General features: G+C 44.6%; 1 protein-coding gene across 11 annotated transcripts; it reads right to left on the bottom strand.

The window, feature by feature from the left end:
• Nucleotides 1-245: 245 nt before the first annotated feature.
• Nucleotides 246-18,209, bottom strand: s100p (S100 calcium binding protein P). Of its 11 annotated transcripts, XM_077023412.1 has the most exons (7): nucleotides 17,813-18,209; nucleotides 12,894-13,221; nucleotides 6,630-6,746; nucleotides 5,438-5,608; nucleotides 3,840-4,035; nucleotides 1,717-1,997; nucleotides 246-1,406 (listed from the first exon to the last, which is right to left on the bottom strand). In XM_077023412.1, the coding sequence occupies exons 2-7, from the start codon at nucleotides 13,064-13,066 to the stop codon at nucleotides 1,325-1,327; spliced, it is 1,020 nt and encodes a 339-aa protein (XP_076879527.1). In that variant the 5' UTR covers nucleotides 13,067-13,221; nucleotides 17,813-18,209; the 3' UTR covers nucleotides 246-1,324. The 11 variants fall into 11 exon arrangements, with proteins under 11 accessions (XP_076879527.1, XP_076879529.1, XP_076879530.1 ...); XM_077023414.1 differs by lacking the exon at nucleotides 12,894-13,221 and having other exon boundaries at nucleotides 17,813-18,208; XM_077023415.1 differs by lacking the exon at nucleotides 12,894-13,221 and having other exon boundaries at nucleotides 6,630-6,743; nucleotides 17,813-18,207.
• Nucleotides 18,210-18,593: the final 384 nt, after the last annotated feature.

Here is an 18,593-nt window from a genome sequence, read left to right as displayed (position 1 = left end):
AATCTAGGATGGTGTACATCTGGTTTCTTTGAGTGAATATGGTACATCAGTGTCCTTAGGACTGACCTTGAGAGATGGATCTGCCATGAATGTCCCTCAACAGTCTAAAGAGTGTCTTCAATAACATGTGCTTCTACAACAAAGTAGAATCTGCTACAATAAACTTCATTGTAACCTCTATTGTTACCTCTATTTTGCTGTTGCAACTGATGTGTTGAAGAAGACTTCATATAGGATTATATGTATTTGTTTATTTAGATTTATTGTTAGATCCTTTAAAACTTATAAAAAGCAAAAAATTGAGACAAATCAGTCATCAAGATTAAAGTGCAGACTATAAGCAAATAAATATTTCACAACATGGGTGGAATTTTCCTTGTTGTGGAAATAAATGGCCTTGTAATCAGAAATCAAGCCACGATTGACATTGAAAAGGGCAGTAATGAACTTTATCATTCATGTTCACACGTGCCACAGAGTTCTCACTCAGTTACACTGCCGTGCAAGTTCAGTGAGGTCATTGTGCTTTGGGTCATTTATCAACTTCATAATTTATCAACCTTTTATGAAGACAGTAGTTATTCCTCCCCAGAGTGTCCTGACTGTGCAGTCATGTTGTAAGTGGACCTCTCTGTACGTGTAGGACACAGAGGTACTGACGTCAGCTCTTTTGCAGAGAATTCACAATGGCAGACCCTGACGAGATGCTGCTCAGGCCATTGGAAGGAATTGGCACTCTACGACATGAAGGTGCTTTTGACTCTGGTGTCTCCAGCAGCTGGAGTAGTTGCGTTCCAGTCAGCTCCTGTGGTTCACAACTGTGGTTCACAGCTCCTGTGGTTCACAACTGTGGTTCACAGCTCCTGTTGTTCACAACTGTGGTTCACAGCTCCTGTGGTTCACAACTGTGGTTCACAACTGTGGTTCACAGCTCCTGTGGTTCACAGCTCCTGTGGTTCACAACTGTGGTTCACAGCTCCTGTGGTTCACAGCTACTATGGTTCACAACTGTGGTTCACAGCTACTGTGGTTCACAACTGTGGTTCACAGCTCCTGTGGTTCACAGCTCCTGTGGTTCACAACTGTGGTTCACAACTGTGGTTCACAGCTCCTGTGGTTCCTGCCACTGAGGTTTCAGTGGGTCACTCGGACAGCATGACCCTTGCCATCGCAGTGTGGTCTGACTGTTTAGGTGGATGTGGGCTCAGAGGCACGGCACACGAGCACACGCAGCAGTGGGCCAGAGTGTCTAATGAAGGAGTCAGAAATAAGGTTGAGCAGAAGAATCAGTTCACCCTTTGACCTTTAGCGTTTCCAGGGCTGCTCAGAGCCTGTCCAGAATTAGCCTATTGAACTTCGTCCCATCCACGGAGTGTGAGGTCCCTGTACGCGGAGAGAGACCGGTCCTGCAAAGAATACAGATCTCTCTGTCACACTCTTCCTTATTCCTCTCTGACAACTCACTGCAAGGACGTATGTGCGCATATATGCGTATGTGTGTGTGTGTGTGTGTGTGTGTGTGCATGTGTGCGTGTGTGTGCTTGCGTGCGTGTGCGTGTGCGTATGCGTGTGTGTGTGTGCATGCGTGTGTGTGTGTGCTTGCGTGCGTGTGTGTGTGCATGTATGTGTGTATGTGCGTGCGTGTGTGTATGTGTGCGTGTGTGTGTGTGTGTGTGTGCGTGCGTGCGTGTGTGTGTGTGAACTGGGTCTACTCACCTTTTGATGCGGCTTATCTGCTCGCAGAGGATGGAGAGGTACTGCGTGAGCTTCACCATGGCAACGATGAGCGTGCCCATCACGAGCGTGCACGTGGGCCACAGCAGTGAGGACAGGATGGCCCTGTGGCCGTAGAGACGCGTGAGCAGCGCGCTGTCCTGCTGCTCAGTGGGGTCGTAGTAGCAGGACACCTGGCCCTGCGCCTTCAGGCGCTCGGAGATGTCCATCACCAGGGCGTGCATCACAGACTGCTCCTTACGGCACTTGGGCGTGTAGAAGCACTGTAGGCAAACAGCAGATCCATTACGCATCAGGATCGCCCACAATGCATCACGAAAGAGACGTAACCTTTCCACCGCTTCATGAAGGGTGGGCAGAAGAACCCTGGCCCCTCACACTCGTAGCACTATAAATACCTGCAGTAATATTACTCTCTCACAGAGCCGAGCATTACCTAATGCACTCACACTTAAAGGAGCTGCACTAATATTTACCTTAGCTACTGTAAAGTAACCGATAAAGATTAATATATTGTTTCTTCAAGTTTGTGGGTAAGTTTGCTTGAGACAGAAAGTAAAAACTGTATTTCACGTTATTTAATTATTTAAAGTAAACTTTAACATCCACCAATTAAACGAATGCAGTGGATTCAAATTAGGATGTAACACTTTTAATTGTAGTAATGTAATAGAGTAAAAATGTCCTCAGTGTCCTCAGCAATATATCGATAGCATGCACCCTATATACTCCAAAATATCACTTCAATACAGTAAAATGTCACTTCAATAGGTCAAAAATGGGTGTTTGTATCTTCATTTCTTGTGTCCTCATAAAACCCAAAACGGATTTATCAGTGATTTATCAGTGATTTATCATTGATTGAGTTATATGGCAGTTCTGCAATCAGCATGACATCATTAATAAAGACATGGTGTAGTAATAAATGATTAATCAATAATACATGTCCGTTGCACTAATTACTCAGTAGCAGTTACTGAGTGTTTCTGTTGAGGTCACTGGTGTTTCTCTTCATAAGATCTCTATCAAGCTTTGACTACTTTCTGTTTGCTATATTTGGCATCTAGAAATTTGAGCACTTCTGTTCTACAAATGTGGGGAAAGTTAAAAGGTGTTTTAGGTCTATTAAAGCTGTTAAAGGTCTATTAAAGATGATGAACACCTACCGTCTCACTAATGTTACATCCTTCGTGTGAGGAGCGGGTGAAGGTGGAATAGGGTCTGTATGTATCTTACATAAAATATAAATACTGAGTTATAAGAACAACTCTTTGGTTCACTTTTGGTCCTGACATTCAGTCATTCACCATAACTATGACATGAGTTGTCAACCACATGGCAACACACTCAATTATGGTGCATAACTGTAAGAAACACAAAGACAGGTAAAAGGAAGTTGTTCTTGGGCACCAGGCCGTGACCTCATATTTGGTTTCATTCACTAAAGTGTGAATTCAGTCCCGCTTTAGCTGGGTCTCTTCACATCACAGTCAAACACTGTGTGGACAATTTGATGTAAAAAATCGGAATGATGTCATTTTGTATGATGTCACTGAAGATGTTTGATGAAGAAGCTCACCTGGTTGAGTAAGTGGGCCAGGTTAGCACCAAGGTCATGAATTTACTTCCCAAACGACGACCCAGACCTACTAACATACGTAAATCCCTCTGGACACAAGTTTCTGTCCAGTGCAGCATGTGTGAGGAAGACTGACTGGAAGCCATCAGTTCCCTTCAGTGTTACAGCTAATGTAGAAAATCCACCAGAACCTTCCAGAAAGGAGCGATGATCTTTGGCTCAGAAATATTTCCGTTATTAGTTTTAGGCTCCCACATCGTCTGTGAATAGCACGTGAGGCCTGTGTATAGCACACGTGGTCTGTGTACACCACACATGTCCTATGGATTACATGTAGTACATGTGGTCCGTGCATAGCACACACTGCCTGTGTACATCACACGTGATCTGTATATAGCATGTGTGGCTTGTGTACAGCACACGTGATCTGTATATAGCATGCGCGGCCTGTGTGCAGCACATGTGATCTGTTTGCAGCACATATGGCCTGTGTACAGCACACAAGGCCTGAGTTTCGTGCATGTACCTCTGGGTTGGCCTCCTGGGCCTCCTCATTGTGGGAAAGGCGTAGGACACGGGCGGAGGAATTCAGGCTGACGTAGACCTGCAGACAGGGGTATCTGGAGCTCCTCCAGCACTCTCCACCACAGCTGTAGCTGCAGTTGATCTCTGCTATAACACTGGCGTTCAACACTGTACAGCTCGACTCCTCTGTCCACACACTGACCAGGGGGGAGAGAGAGAGGCAGAGGTTTTAAGGCACTGTACACTGAAATCATCCCCTCAGTCAGCTGCTTGTGAGGCTTACAAACGCTGTAATGATCACCAGCACACACCAACTTCTCACCATTCTCCCCAGCACTGCTTATCTCTACATCCAAAACTACATCAGGTTATAATGCAAAGTAAAATCAACTGTTTGGAACATTATGAAACCAGAGTGTTATCAGTCCCTAAACAAAGAGTTTGAACTGGCAGGGTATCTTCTTACTGTCAGAGATACCAGCAGTGACAGACCCTGCCCTGCACAGACTCAGAGACAACAGCTATAGAGCAGGGCAGAGACAGGAGGACCTGCTGGCTGAAAGGGGAAGACCACGTGCTCACTGCATGACAGGTTGGGATAAAAATACCTTAATTTCCCATAAAAATGAAAAATGTTACAAGAATATATGAAACAAATAATAATAAAAATATGACATGTTGACATTAGAAATACAAAATATAATGTTTCAATAATTTGACCAACAAGAAAAAAATCATACTCAGGACACACATCAAAATATGTAGCAACATGTCATCACCTGAGTTAGTGACACCTCCCCCTCTCCTCATTCCTACCTCCCACAAGATCACCTCTACACACACACACACACACACACACACACACACACACACACACACACACACACACACACACACACACTCACACTCACACACACACACACACACACACACACACACACACACACACACACACACACACACACACACACTCACACTCACACACACACACACACACACACACACACACACACACACACACACACACCACATACGTGCACACAAACACGGTTTTCTTTGCTAAATATGTTTACATATTAACTAGTCACATTGCCAGTCCAGAGACACAGCTGTGGTTGAGCCTGCAGAACACACCTATGTCTAAGCATGTGAATGCTGCCTGGGGTCAAAGGTCTCTGTGTGTCCCGCCCACAGCTCATGTTCACATGTGGACAGCGTGCCCAACAGCTGTTGTCAGGGCGTCGCGAGCGTCATGAGCAGAAATGTTCCTGACATATTTTGTGCTGATTTTGCTCGTCAAACAACAATGACAGCAACTATTTATGAACCTTTTAGCAGCAGAAATTTCTGAGAAAATCAGGAACAGATTTAGAAGTCACATTATTTTTTACAACTTCATTTGAAATCCATTGTTATAAGTTATTAGATTTCAGTTATTAGAATTCAAGCAGGTTCTTTTGAAATTAACCTTAAAAATATGATGTCTCTTGCAATCTTTCTGGCTTTTATCATCTGGTTTTAAAGAATGAACCTTTTTCTCATTGGTTTGCACTCCGCAGAAGTGGTGTGCAGACCCTGAGGAGAGTTTGGGACTCCTACCTGTCAGTGTAGGCACGCACCATCGTAATACCCAGGACAAAGTAGCTGACAACAGAGAAGAGGATCATGGTGAGGCCCAGCAGAATGGCTCGGTCCTCGCCCGCCTTCAGAGCCGTAACCGTCTTCCTCTTGTCCAGGATGTCATACTCCCTGATCTTCTGGTAAATGGTACTGATCATGAGATATTACACATAAAGCCTTATGACTTACAGAACATACACACACATGAGCAGTCACAAATAATGAGGCAGAAACTAATTACAACACACACACACACACACACACACACACACACACACACACACACACACACACACACACACATACACACACACACACACACACACACACACACACAGACACATATATAATAAGCAAATAAGAAAAAAATTACTTTTCATCCAAGATAAAAATCTAACCTCAAATAAACTAATTAATAACATCAATGAATCCAATGTTTTGACATTTACTTAGTAAAACCCATTTGATTAATAGGATTTAAGCTCAAAAATCAAACTTTCATAAACAGTTCCATTGAATTCTATTTAATTACATCAAGTAATTAAATTACTACATCAAGTAAGTAATCGATGAGAGAGTGAAATAGAGTTCACTTTGCAAGCTTATGAAATGAATACAAATCCAATCAACAACATACATCTACAAGTGGGTTTAAAACACATGCTATGTCCACATCAGCAAAACTATATTCTTACATATATAACCCATTCTAAACAGCTGGGTACAGTTCATGGTAATGAATTACTAGTATACTTCATTACTACTTTTATTACTACTAAACTGTACATAAAAAATACAAGCTGTTTTTTACATTATTACAGGCAATAAGATTATTGAACTACTGATCAGTGATATTTTGATACTGATATATCACAAATTATTATTAAGTAAATAGTAACACAACCATGTTTTACCATATATCTACTTTACCTTTATATACCTTTATTAGATAATAACTACAGTGCCATAATTATAAAAGAAAACATACAATTATGTAAATTATGATTGTAGCAACTGTACAATGTGGTACCAACAGTAATAATATCAACAATAATAACAACTATTTTTGATACTGTTAACACATCACATGTAAAAAAAAAAAAAAAGTTTCAATGGTTCTAGATGAGTGTGAAGCAGCCTGGAGGTATATGGAGTAGTCATGGTAACTTACCGCCGTTGAGAACCGGGGCCCTGGACTCCTTTAGATCCTGCCCACAGGAACATCCTCCCGTCAGCACTGGGTCTGCCACTCTCCAACACACTCGCTAAAGACTGCTGGGACAGTCTGCTGGACACACACACACACACACACACACACACACACACACACACACACACACACACACACACACACATACACACACTCAGTCAGCCATGAGCCATGGATCTCATATTGCACCTTTGTTCCCACTACTGGATGACGAAAGCTGAAGAAATGTGGATCTCGGAGTGGTCTTGTCAGGGCTCCAGTCTGGGTCCCTCCCCACATCCCAGCCACACACACAGGCTATTTACCACGACAGAGTTAAAGCATCAAAGAGGAGACTTCATCCAAAAAGAGTCTTCATCAATCAAGTTAGGAAGGCAAAGCCCCCCAAAAAAGCAACAGAGAAAGAGTTCAGCTCCAGACTTGCAAACCAGGAAGAAGAGACCCTTTCCCTCAGAGCGCAGCAGGTGAAAGCGTTTAAAGCAGCGTCCTGCAGGAGGAGAGGAGCCCGCCCCCCTGAACAAAGCAGCCCTCCACAGACACGGCACACATCAATCGGCAGGGCCTCCTTCATCTGTGCCCTCATTTCCTGCCCGTTTGTTTGTTATTGACTATTCATAGGCAGGAGCAGCGGGACGGGGGGATAATGAGGTAGGAGGAGGGCAGGAGACCAGAACCCACCGCGCTATTGATCCCCAACGGCAGGACGAGCGAAGGAGAGAGGGAGAGAGAGAGGGAGAGAGAGGGCGAGGGAGGGTGAGGAGAGAGAGGGAGAAAAAAGGAGGGTGAGGAAGAGAGGGAGGGAGGGAGAGAGAGAGTATGCATGAGCCCTCCTGTGACCTCATGGTCTGCAGTAGGCAGCTGCTACTGGAGAGCCTCATTGCACGGAGGTGACACAGGTGTTTCGGGCCACTCGCGATTATGCACTCGTGTCTGCGACAAAGGGACAAATGCAAACAGTGTGTGATGTGTGTGTATAATACGACAAGGGAGATAAAAGCTCACTTAGCTCGTTTAAAAGACCATATATTTGCCAGGCTTAATTTGTTACATATGTTTGTGAGTGTATAATTGAGTGAGTGAATGTGTGTGTAAGTGAATGAATGAGTATGTGTGAGTAAGGGAGTGAGTGAGTGAGTGAGAGAGAGAGTGAGTGTGAGTGAGTGAGTGTGTGAGTGTATATGTGAGTGAGTGAGGAAATGAGTGTGTGAGGGAGTGTATATGTGTGTGGGCGAGTGAGTGAGTGAGTGTATATGTGAGTGAGTGAGGGAGTGTGTGAGTGAGTGAGTGAGTGAGTGTACATGTGAGTGACTGAGGGAATGAGTGTGTGAGTGAGAGAAAGTGAGTTTGAATGCTAAGACCCAGTTACTGTGGTGTGACGGGGGGATTGTAAGGTGGGCTCTGAGCTATCATGCCACCCTGCACCCAGGTCCCAGCTGTCGCTCCGGTTTCCTGCGTGCACATTCACACAGAGATGTGTTCACTAGCCCCCCCCCCCCCCCCCCCCCCCCCCCCACTGTGAGTGCCATTCTGCTGTCAGAGACACGGTTCCTCTGGACAGTCTGAGCTGTGTGTTCATCACCTCTGCTCACTGCTCTGGCCTGCAACTTCTCCTTCAAGACGAATGTTTGAAAACCTGCAGCGAAAGACTCTGTATATTTACAGTTTGTGTTGAAGCTGGCGAGTTAATATTGAGTCTGAGACTCTGCCTTACAGACTGCGAAGTACACGTCCCCTCAATGTCTTTGAGGATGATTGCTTAAACTTTTGGGATATTTAAACAGTGGCAGGAGAAGGGTACAGTGGGTGGGAGCGCTTCCTGAGAATAATGAGTTACCAGCAAACCTTCATGCCAGAGAGAAGTGGAAGCGTGTCCTGAGGGGCTGTGGAGGCATGTCAACAGGGTCTGTGGAAGTGTGTCCTGGGGGTCCATGGAAGTGTGTCCTGGGGGTCTGTGGAGGCATGTCCTGGGGATCCATGGAAGTGTGTCCTGGGGGTCCATGGAAGTGTGTCCTGGGGGTCCATGGAAGTGTGTCCTGGGGGTCCATGGAAGTGTGTCCTGGGGGTCTATGGAAGTGTGTCCTGGGGATCCATGGAAGTGTGTCCTAGGGGTCCATGGAAGTGTGTCCTGGGGGTCCATGGAAGTGTGTCCTGGGGGTCTATGGAAGTGTGTCCTGGGGGTCCATGGAAGTGTGTCCTGGGGGTCTATGGAAGTGTGTCCTGGGGGTCCATGGAAGTGTGTCCTGGGGGTCCATGGAAGTGTGTCCTGGGGGTCTATGGAAGTGTGTCCTGGGGATCCATGGAAGTGTGTCCTGGGGGTCCATGGAAGTGTGTCCTGGGGGTCTATGGAAGTGTGTCCTGGGGGTCCATGGAAGTGTGTCCTGGGGGTCTATGGAAGTGTGTCCTGGGGGTCCATGGAAGTGTGTCCTGGGGGTCTATGGAGGCATGTTCCATGGGGCCCACCCGAGAAATTGTGCTCACAGGAGGGCGGGGCCTGTGTGTCAGTGCGTCTGCAGCTAAATGACGTGTCAATGTCACCTTCTGGACGTCTGACACATAACTGATTCTTCTGCTCTGATCTCTCAGCTGTGGGCAGGTGCACCAGACCTGCCAGAGTACACTGCCTGTGTCATCTCGTTTTACTGCACGAAAATGACCTCCGTGCGCAAAACAGGGATTGTTGCCTGGCCTCTTAGAGGCATAAAACATTCCCAAGCAACGTCTGTGTGAAGAGAGCGAGTCGTGGCGATGTGGAAACAGGAAGGTGAAACAGGCATGTATGCAGTGGTACATATGGTCCCGTGTCCACCGAGTCTCGTTAGCCGTGTTATTTTCATCCGCAGTAAGATCCTCTATTCACAGCACTCATTTAACACATAATTGCATGCCTAATCTTGCATGAAATTGTGGCACTAATGACTATCATGAAAGTGAATTTCAAAGGATAACACTGTAGATGGGGTTAAAGACAGACAAAATTAGGTGCCGTATTCTCAAATAACATCACCATATTAACAGCATATTGAGACTGAGATACATTACATGTGTTCTACAAATTGAAGGTGTGATCAGAATCACATTTTCTTTATTTATTTGTGTATATCTCCTAGAACAACTAAATAACATTATAGAATGTTCCTGTATCACTGAGGAAATCCAAGTTACTATGTTTACTATGTTACTGTGCAGGGTACTATGTTGAGTCTTCACATGACCACACGCGGGTGCCAATGGAATGTGTGTGGAGGCCTCACCCCAGTCCCAGGTGCAACCCCACTGGGACCTCTGGGTGTCTTTGGCTAGGTGCTGTCTAAAAACTCAAAAGAGTGGTTCAGATGGCCATGTACCAGACAATCTGTTAAAACGGCTCATAGGGAAGAGATCACTGCAAGAGGAAAGAGGCTATAATAACATTTTGTTTCAAATATTATTTCAAACTCTGATTACATTTTTCCATGGTATTAATTTGCCTTTGCCATCAGGCAAATGTAATTACATTTTAATGGGAGCTTTTCCAGGTCAGTACTCAGATGAGACTCTTATTCTGAAAATTTTTCTACACTTTCCTTTTGAAAGTGCATGAGACCTCATGTCTTTTGATGAGTCTTTTCAGACTACTTGTTATAATTACACATAAAAGCAACAGAATTATGCAGCTATGAAGTGGCAAAACAGTAAATCTCATTAAAAATTGAAAATCTATTTCTTTTCAGCCACCCAGTTACTCTCAGTTACTCCCAGTTTTGAAAATCTGCTATCTTTTCACTATGTTCATTCTTTCTTTCTTTTTCTCTTTCTTTCCCTTTTTTCACACTCTTTCTGTCTGACAGTCACAACAACCCATCATTGCAGAATACTGTAATGTGCAGGAGGCCGCATACAAATGGCCAGTGAGTGTAATTAACCATGCTGTTCTGTTTTGCCGTACAGCATGGCGGTCTAATGCTGACTGCTATCATATCGATACCTAGCCTTCCACTCCGCTCTTCTGCCACTCTGAACTCTGGAGGAATGTTGTGTCTGAAGGAAGAAGCAGACCTGACCCAATTTGTGTCCCGAGTCTGCTCCTCGGGGCCCTGCTAGGGAGCATGACGCCACAGATCCTAGCAGGACTCCCAGCGCTTCATCTCCCCAACATCCCCACCCGCCACAGGGGTTAGGAGGCATCTGTATGGACGTGCCCCCCCCCCGACACCAACCCCTCCTCTGGGCTTGTTTTCCGTGACCACAGAGCTCAGCTCCAAACAGACTGTTAAACCTACAGCTGAACATATTTGGTTTTCCACATGCCAGATGAGAGATTTGAAGCTGTCACCTGTAATTATCCTGTCTATGATGATGCAACTGTTTATATTCAATGACCTTTATTTTAGCATTGTTTTTATTTATTTTTCGTGGGGGGGGGGGGGGGGGGGGCACTGTTTCATTATTTATCTCTACTGATTTGCCCAAGACCTCAACTGCTATCAAATGTAGTAATAATTAAATAATTGGACGTAAAGTATTGAGACATATACAGACGCATTGATAATTGTAAAGGTACATCTTTTGATCTGTGATTGCTGAGTATGAACATGGTCACAGGACTTAGCACCGGACTTACCACAGGACTTACCACTGGACTTAGCACAGGACTTAGCACAGGGCTAGACAGCCTGGCAGGACAGCTTATAAAGGCTGGAGGATACTGGATCAATGTTGTTAAAGGCACAGTGCCCAGCTGAAGGTCGCCATGACCCACCCTACCCCCAAACCCCCAGCATGACCATACAAATGCAGAACTCGAATGTGGCAACATGTGTTCCCCTGACCTTCTCCAAGAGCACGACAGCCACATGGGAGGTGGAGCAGACAGACAGCTAGACAGACAGGTGACACGATAGTTGTCAGCTGTAAATAATATCTGAGACGCATGCTTGCTTTTGATTAACAAAGAAGACCTCTTCCAGACCAAGTTCTTCTCCTGAGCGTAATGACGGGAGGAACGAGACCTCCAGGGCGTGAGACGCTGAAAAGACGTGGGCCTGAGGATGATGATGATGATGATGAAACATTTACTGCTGTTGTTAAAAGTTACATGAAAGCTGAAGCGCCTTCGAGTCCCGCGCGCTGCACATAGCGTGCGGTTGGAGTTCGACCCCAGCTGGGGGCTATTTCTGAAACAGTGACGTGATTCTGGGGGAACAGCCTCTCCCAGTGAGCCACAGGATCATTGTAATTGGCCAAGCACACTTCTGTGTTTTTGAGGACGTGCTCTTTCTGATATTTATGTAATTTTATCATCAATCACTCCCAGTTAAACACAGTTCGTCACACTGAAATTACTCTTTCTAGACCAGTCTGGCTAAATTACACACTTACTGAGAGCCGACTAGCAAGTCACAGGTCCAATAAGGAAATGGCCCTTACTGTTCACATTTTGCTCCAAGCAACACCGAAAAATAGCAAAATCACCACCTGTTGGTATAATATATAACAGAAAAAATTTCTTCATGCCTAGATTTCTAAATAATAAAGCTATAATTATTGTAATATAATCCTGACTGTTACAAACCTCTTTAATCATGCATTAAGATTAACAAGTGCTGAAGAAGAAAACAAAGTATCCTAAAACTACTGATAAAAATAATATTTAATTATATTTAATAATGGAAATAACAGTTACAACATTTTTTTGTTGGCTTGCAAAAATAAGAATTAGTAAATCAATGGCTGTACCAAGGAGAGGTACAAGGAGCTCTCATTTGGGACATGCTATACTGTAAAGCTGCATGCTATACTGTAAAGATACATGCTATACTGTAAAGGTACATGCTATACTGTAAAGATACATGTTATTCTGTAAAGCTACATGCTACACTGTAAAGTTAAGGAAAAAAAGAAAACAAACTTTCCTTTCACCTCCTGACTGGATTCTTAGGAACTGTTGTTAGATAAATATTGAAATTATCCACATTTGTAATGCAATTTCAGCACCTTGTAAATATTTAACCGGACTTTTCTCTGTTCCTGTCGTGGAGCTAAATGAGGATTCGTTAGCTTGGTGGGTTTTAAATGCAATGTACTTCTAAGCTGTGCTGATAGTTTAGTGCGGATAGCTGGCAAATATTTGCTCCTCATAGAGAGATCGGCCTGCTAACACAAGCTGGCTGAGGTCATTTCCTCATTGGTCTATCTGAACTATAAATCCTCTCTTTGATGTGCTCAGAGGGGTGTGTGCTGAAATACCTGGAGTCATGAAGAGGTTCATGGTAGGAGCAGCCTGAGGAACAGTCACAGTCCACGCTGGCCATCTCCACAACTCCGTCTACCATAGCCGGGCGTCTGTCAGCAGGGCCAGGCTGACTGGCACGGAGAAGGTTGGCATGCCACTGCACACTGGGGCAGGGGGCTGTGCACATTTAGCTGCACTGCATGCTGGGACAGGGGCTTCTGTCAGGTCTGCCATCTACCTCGGTCAGGTCTGCCCTCAACCTCGGTCAGGTCTTCCCTCTACCTCGGTCAGGTCTTCCCTCTACCTCGGTCAGGTCTGCCTCAGTAAGGTTTGCTTGGGCTCCTGCAGAGCAGTTTTAGCATGTACACACAAAGCCTTGTCACACTTATTTGATCACTTGTCCAACACTTGTTGCCTTATGAAGAAAATCTTTCACAGTTGTGCTTATAAAGTAGAACATCAAAAAATACCATGAGCTATTTTTGACCCCTATTCCTTTCTAGAACTAATAGACCCCATCTCATGATGTAAAGCAAAGCTAATGAATCTAAATCGTACACAGTCTGCAGTGTTGCTCAGTCCAGATTGCAGATTGCAAATCATCGCTTGATGGGTTTCAGACAGCTTAGGTTCAGTCGTAGCCACTGCTGATTGTGGTAATCAGAGCTGGCCTACATACACGCTTAATAAACAGATTTCATTCTTTAGCTGCTGCATAAATGGAGCAATCAAGTAAACCCCCCCCCCCCCCCACCCCCTTATTAAATGAGCTTGTTCAGTCACTACTGGCTGTCTGTGATGTCTGTAATGTTTGTAATGTGTGTAATATCTGGAGGATGATACAGACACTCTGGAGGAAATGTTCTTTTCTTTTGTTGTAATTAGCTGTGTATGGAGATTTGAGTCAGAGGACGGCACCATCTGGCCACCTGTTGGTAATGGTCATTTTCTCCGTCTGTGTTCACTGAACTGGGTCCAGAACAAAGATCCAGCTGAACTGTAAGATGCTGTTCTATGTTGTCTGCTTGGCTTTGACTGTATCCGGTGGTGTACTGATCCGATATGGGGAGTGGGGCTAAGTTTCTTTTTAAGACCACCATTTGTTTGTAGATTTGCGGTTCAAGGAAAATGTGTCCGCGCTCCCCCATGCCTCTCGCTCCTCAAAGCTCCACGGGCGGGTGAGGGCCCGAGTGACGCCTCACTCAGACAGAACACACGGACAGAACATGCCGGCCGTTGCTGAGAAGTCACAGAGCGGCAGGTGCCATACACAACACTGGCTGAGGTCGTGACCTCGGCACTAGAGCAGAGACTGACATTTATTCACATGGTTTTCCTGATATAACTCCATGCATGGCCTTGTCAGAAGCTCATGAGACAGCCTCGGAAAGGTTGTGCAAAAAATACTGACTGGGTCACCCTTTGGGTTTCTGGGTTCCATCCCACCCCAAGGTCAAATGCATCAGGACTGCACGTTCATCAGTGATCATTACTGAAGTAATAGTGGTGTGAACTTAGAAGTTTAAATGATGTTTGGGGGTCAAATGATGTTCACAGTCATAGTGAGACAACACCTATCTCGATATAATAAATACATGTATTTATTGCGTGCACATTTTACCTTTAAGTCACGTCTGAACATTAAACAATGGAGGCAAGACCAAAGTTGAGTTGAGTTGCAATTTTGCAAGTATCTTTCTGTGCCACTGTTGATTTTTTTTCCTGAAGTTCTGCGTGTAGCTGCGGTGTGTGGCGTGTGCTGTGTTGCGGTGGGCACATCCGTCTGGCACAATGCTCTTGATTATTGTCGTGTGTGCCAGGCAGCAGCTGGAGCAGACTCTAGCCAAATGTGCTGCTTTGCTGGAGCCTTAAGCCTGCAAACAAGCCCGGCCCCGCGGAGCTGCTGTCCCCTGTCTCGTTAAACACGCCGATTTGGGTATGGAGAGCACGCGTCCGGAGCAGGCGACGGATTTAGATGTCGCACGGTACGAGCAGCTCCGATTCGCCTCAGCTGTCACTTCAAATGGCGGTTTGCGTGAACAATGGGGGGGGGGGGGGGGGGGGGGGGGGGGGGGTTGAGATGTGGACGACACACACCTCCCTCTCCTCTAAACACACAAACCCGGCATGCTGCAACACAACCTGCACACAGCGTGTGATAACGGCAGGAAGGAGCTGCATCTGACATTAAAATGGGTTGATTTAATTGATCAGAAGGTCTGAAGCCCAGCGAGATCCAATCACGTAACTAGCAGCAAGGTTCCTCGTAAACAGCTATCATTCTAACAAGAGGTAGAGGGAGTCTAATATAACCCAGCAGCTGTTGTGGGGCTTTGAACAAACAGCAGCCTTTAGCTGAGAAGCAGATGATGATCCTTCACTGTGTTTGTTTTGCATTCACACATCAGCCATGACACAGCTACTCTCCTTATTCTAAGTGCTAATGTGATGGGACTAAACTCCAATTGGACCTGATTCATGGTGATTTGGTGCTAAAAACAGAACCAAGCAGAACTGAAGGCTGTAGGGGCTCCAGCTTGAGGGTGAAAGGGAAAAGGTCAGGCAGCAGGGCAAAGGCCAGGCTGGAGGTTTTGGAGATGAACAGAGGATCACGTAGCACAGACATTCACAGTTGGCATACAGGGATTCCTGGTCAGTATGCGCATTTAAAAAAATAATTATACTTAGAATATTGTCAACAAAACAGCAAGATCAAAAGAAAACAGAAAGAAAAAAAATCTAAGAATATTTGATGGAAGGCTGCTCAAAGTATGTTGAAGTTTATGCCAGCTCAGTAGAAAAGCTATTTCATGCCAATTCTATCAGCTGCCTTCAAAGATGCTACATATTTAATATGTGCATGGAAGAGACATAAAAGCAAAAGTTTAAAAGACGTGTGAAGACTTAAATATCTTATAGCTAAAAGTTCATGTCTATGGATGTTTTAACCAAATATCCATCTCACACACAAACACCAAACACACACACACACACACACACACACACACACACACACACACACACACACACACACACACACACACACACACACACACCACAACACACACACACACACACACACACACACCACACACACACACACACACACACACACACACACCACAAAACCCACTCTTGGACTAAATATTTCAAAACGCTGTTGGATAATGAAAACACCTCTTGATCACCATATGATAAAGACACTTAATCATAGACGTGTCCTGCTCTACATCCTGTTTTATGTCCTGTTCTATCAGGAGTGGGATTTTGAACTGATTCCACACTCAATGGCTTTTCATTAGCTCTATAACCAAACCAATATCAACATTACGACCTTTTGATTTGAAAATGAGGGAACACCTAAGCTGAATACCTGAACAGAACACCTGTGCTGAATACCTGAACAGAACACTTGAGCTGAATACCTGAACAGAACACCTGAACTGAATACCTGAACAGAACACCTGTGCTGAATACCTGAACAGAACACTTGAGCTGAATACCTGAACAGAACACCTGTGCTGAATACCTGAACAGAACACCTGAGCTGAATACCTGAACAGAACAACTGAGCTGAAAACCAGAACAGAACACCTGTGCTGAATACCCGAACAGAACACCTGAGCTGAATACCTGAACAGAACACCTGAGCTGAAAACCTGAACAGAACACCTGTGCTGAATACCTGAACAGAACACCTGTGCTGAATACCTGAACAGAACACCTGAGCTGAATACCTGAACAGAACACCTTTGTATCAAGCTTCAGAGCCCATTACCAAGATCCCCTAGTTGGTCTGGGACAGATAGTTTGTGAAGAAACTGCAACATCTGGACACTTTTGGTTAATTGCCTGTTTTCATACTGAGTCTGAGTCACGTGTTCCGAGCAGTGTCAGTAGTAGTGTCAGTAGTAGTGTCAGTAGTAGTGTCAGTAGATGTGTCAGTAGTGTAAGCGTTGCTGTGGATGTGCCAGTGGTTCAGCCCATTCCTGAGAGGCACTAGATGTGACACAGCTGTGCTAATGCTGGATCTGAGCACCCCCCCCCCCCCCCCCCCCACCCCAATGGCTCCAAGCATTTGGCATAGCAGCTTGAAGTGCAATAAGAGTGACAAGCACAATACACTTACCGTCCTACTTAGGAGTAGTCCGCATGTGTGTGTGTGTGTGTGTGTGTGTGGTGTGTGTTTGAAGGGACAAAAGAAGCAAAGCAAAATCTTTGTTCTTTTCGTATTGCAAATCTGTTTCATTTCACTTCAAATATCAGATCTTTGCTTGAAACAAAGTTACTATGGCAACCAAGTGTCAAATTTTTCTGGTATAATAAAAAGCAGTACAATTACTACTAGTCCCCATTTAAGATACAGCGTCTACATTTTACAAAGGACTCTTCCCTGAAGAACTAGTCTGCTGCCATCTAGTGGGACATATATTAAAGTGCACAGGAGTAGTTTCTCTCACAGACATGGATTTTCAGTTACTCTCCTTTGGCCTATTAGATTACCATGTTGTAGTGAACACAAATATCATGAAAAGTGTTTCTTTGGTTGACATTGATATCCTTTAATATCCTTTAATATCCTTTGAGCAGTAAATCACATATCACTGTTTTGTCCTCCCTCCCCATTTTATTTGTTCATATTCATAACTAGCCTTTATGTAAACAAAAGTTATCTTTGCCATCTTAGTAACTCTGCCCAACCAATGTCATACGATATATTACAATCTCAAATCAAACACAACATTTCAATCTAGTTTCTGTATGGGCACAACTCACCACAAAGATCAGCAGAAACCCATGGCAACAGATTAGAAAGATGAAGATAGAGGAGAGAGAGAGAGAGAGAGAGAGAGAGAGAGAGAGAGAGAGGAGAGAGAGAGAGAGAGAGAGAGAGAGAGAGAGAGACAGAGAGAGAAGGTGTGAAAGCTCTTACCCCTCTCTTCTCTTCACTCTGTGCATGTGTCTGTGATGGAACATGGTTCTCTGTTCTGTCTCAGACTTTCACGTCTGTCCAGGAAGGAGCCGGAGGAAGCTGTTTTCCTTCAGGTCCAGTGGCGTGGGCACGCTGCCATGTGACCCACACACTGGAAAACACCCTTCCTGTCTCACACGAACGTGTTGTAGCTCTTTCAGAAGCTAGCCCTCTCCTCAGCATGCTTCACTGAGGACGGCCCTCACCTCTAATGTTCTGATGCATGTTTTATTGACACTCAGGTGACAAATATTCTAAAGGTTAAACTCAGAAACCCTCGTAGCCCTAAGTCCTTCCTAACCTAAACCCTTCATATACAGTTCATATAAACTGAACACATTTATAGTGTGCTGCAAGATACGCTAGTCCTACACAGAGGAAGCTTGTGACCAGGAGATGAATGTTCTGCACCCCAATAATGATTTCTGCTAAGTAGTGCAATCAATGCACAGTTTCTACTAAGAAAAATCATTATAATTTATATAAATTATATATATATATATATATATATATATATATATATATATATATATATATATATATATATAGTCATTTAACTTACTAAAATAGCTACCTTAGTTCAACAAGTATTCTCCTTGTTATCAGCTGCATATGAAAACATTAGCTCATTTCCGGTTGAGGGGTGCTATGGCAGAGTCCTGCCACTAGGTGTACGTATTGAGACGCTCAGAGACTCTCAGCCACGGGCTGACAACGTATACGACAGCTTAACGCAGTATGC

The sequence above is a fragment of the Brachyhypopomus gauderio genome, chromosome 12 (genome assembly GCF_052324685.1).
Source record: "Brachyhypopomus gauderio isolate BG-103 chromosome 12, BGAUD_0.2, whole genome shotgun sequence".
Classification (NCBI taxonomy): domain Eukaryota; kingdom Metazoa; phylum Chordata; class Actinopteri; order Gymnotiformes; family Hypopomidae; genus Brachyhypopomus; species Brachyhypopomus gauderio.
Note: the sequence above shows the minus strand (reverse complement) of the source record. Positions and strands in the feature narration are given on the sequence as shown.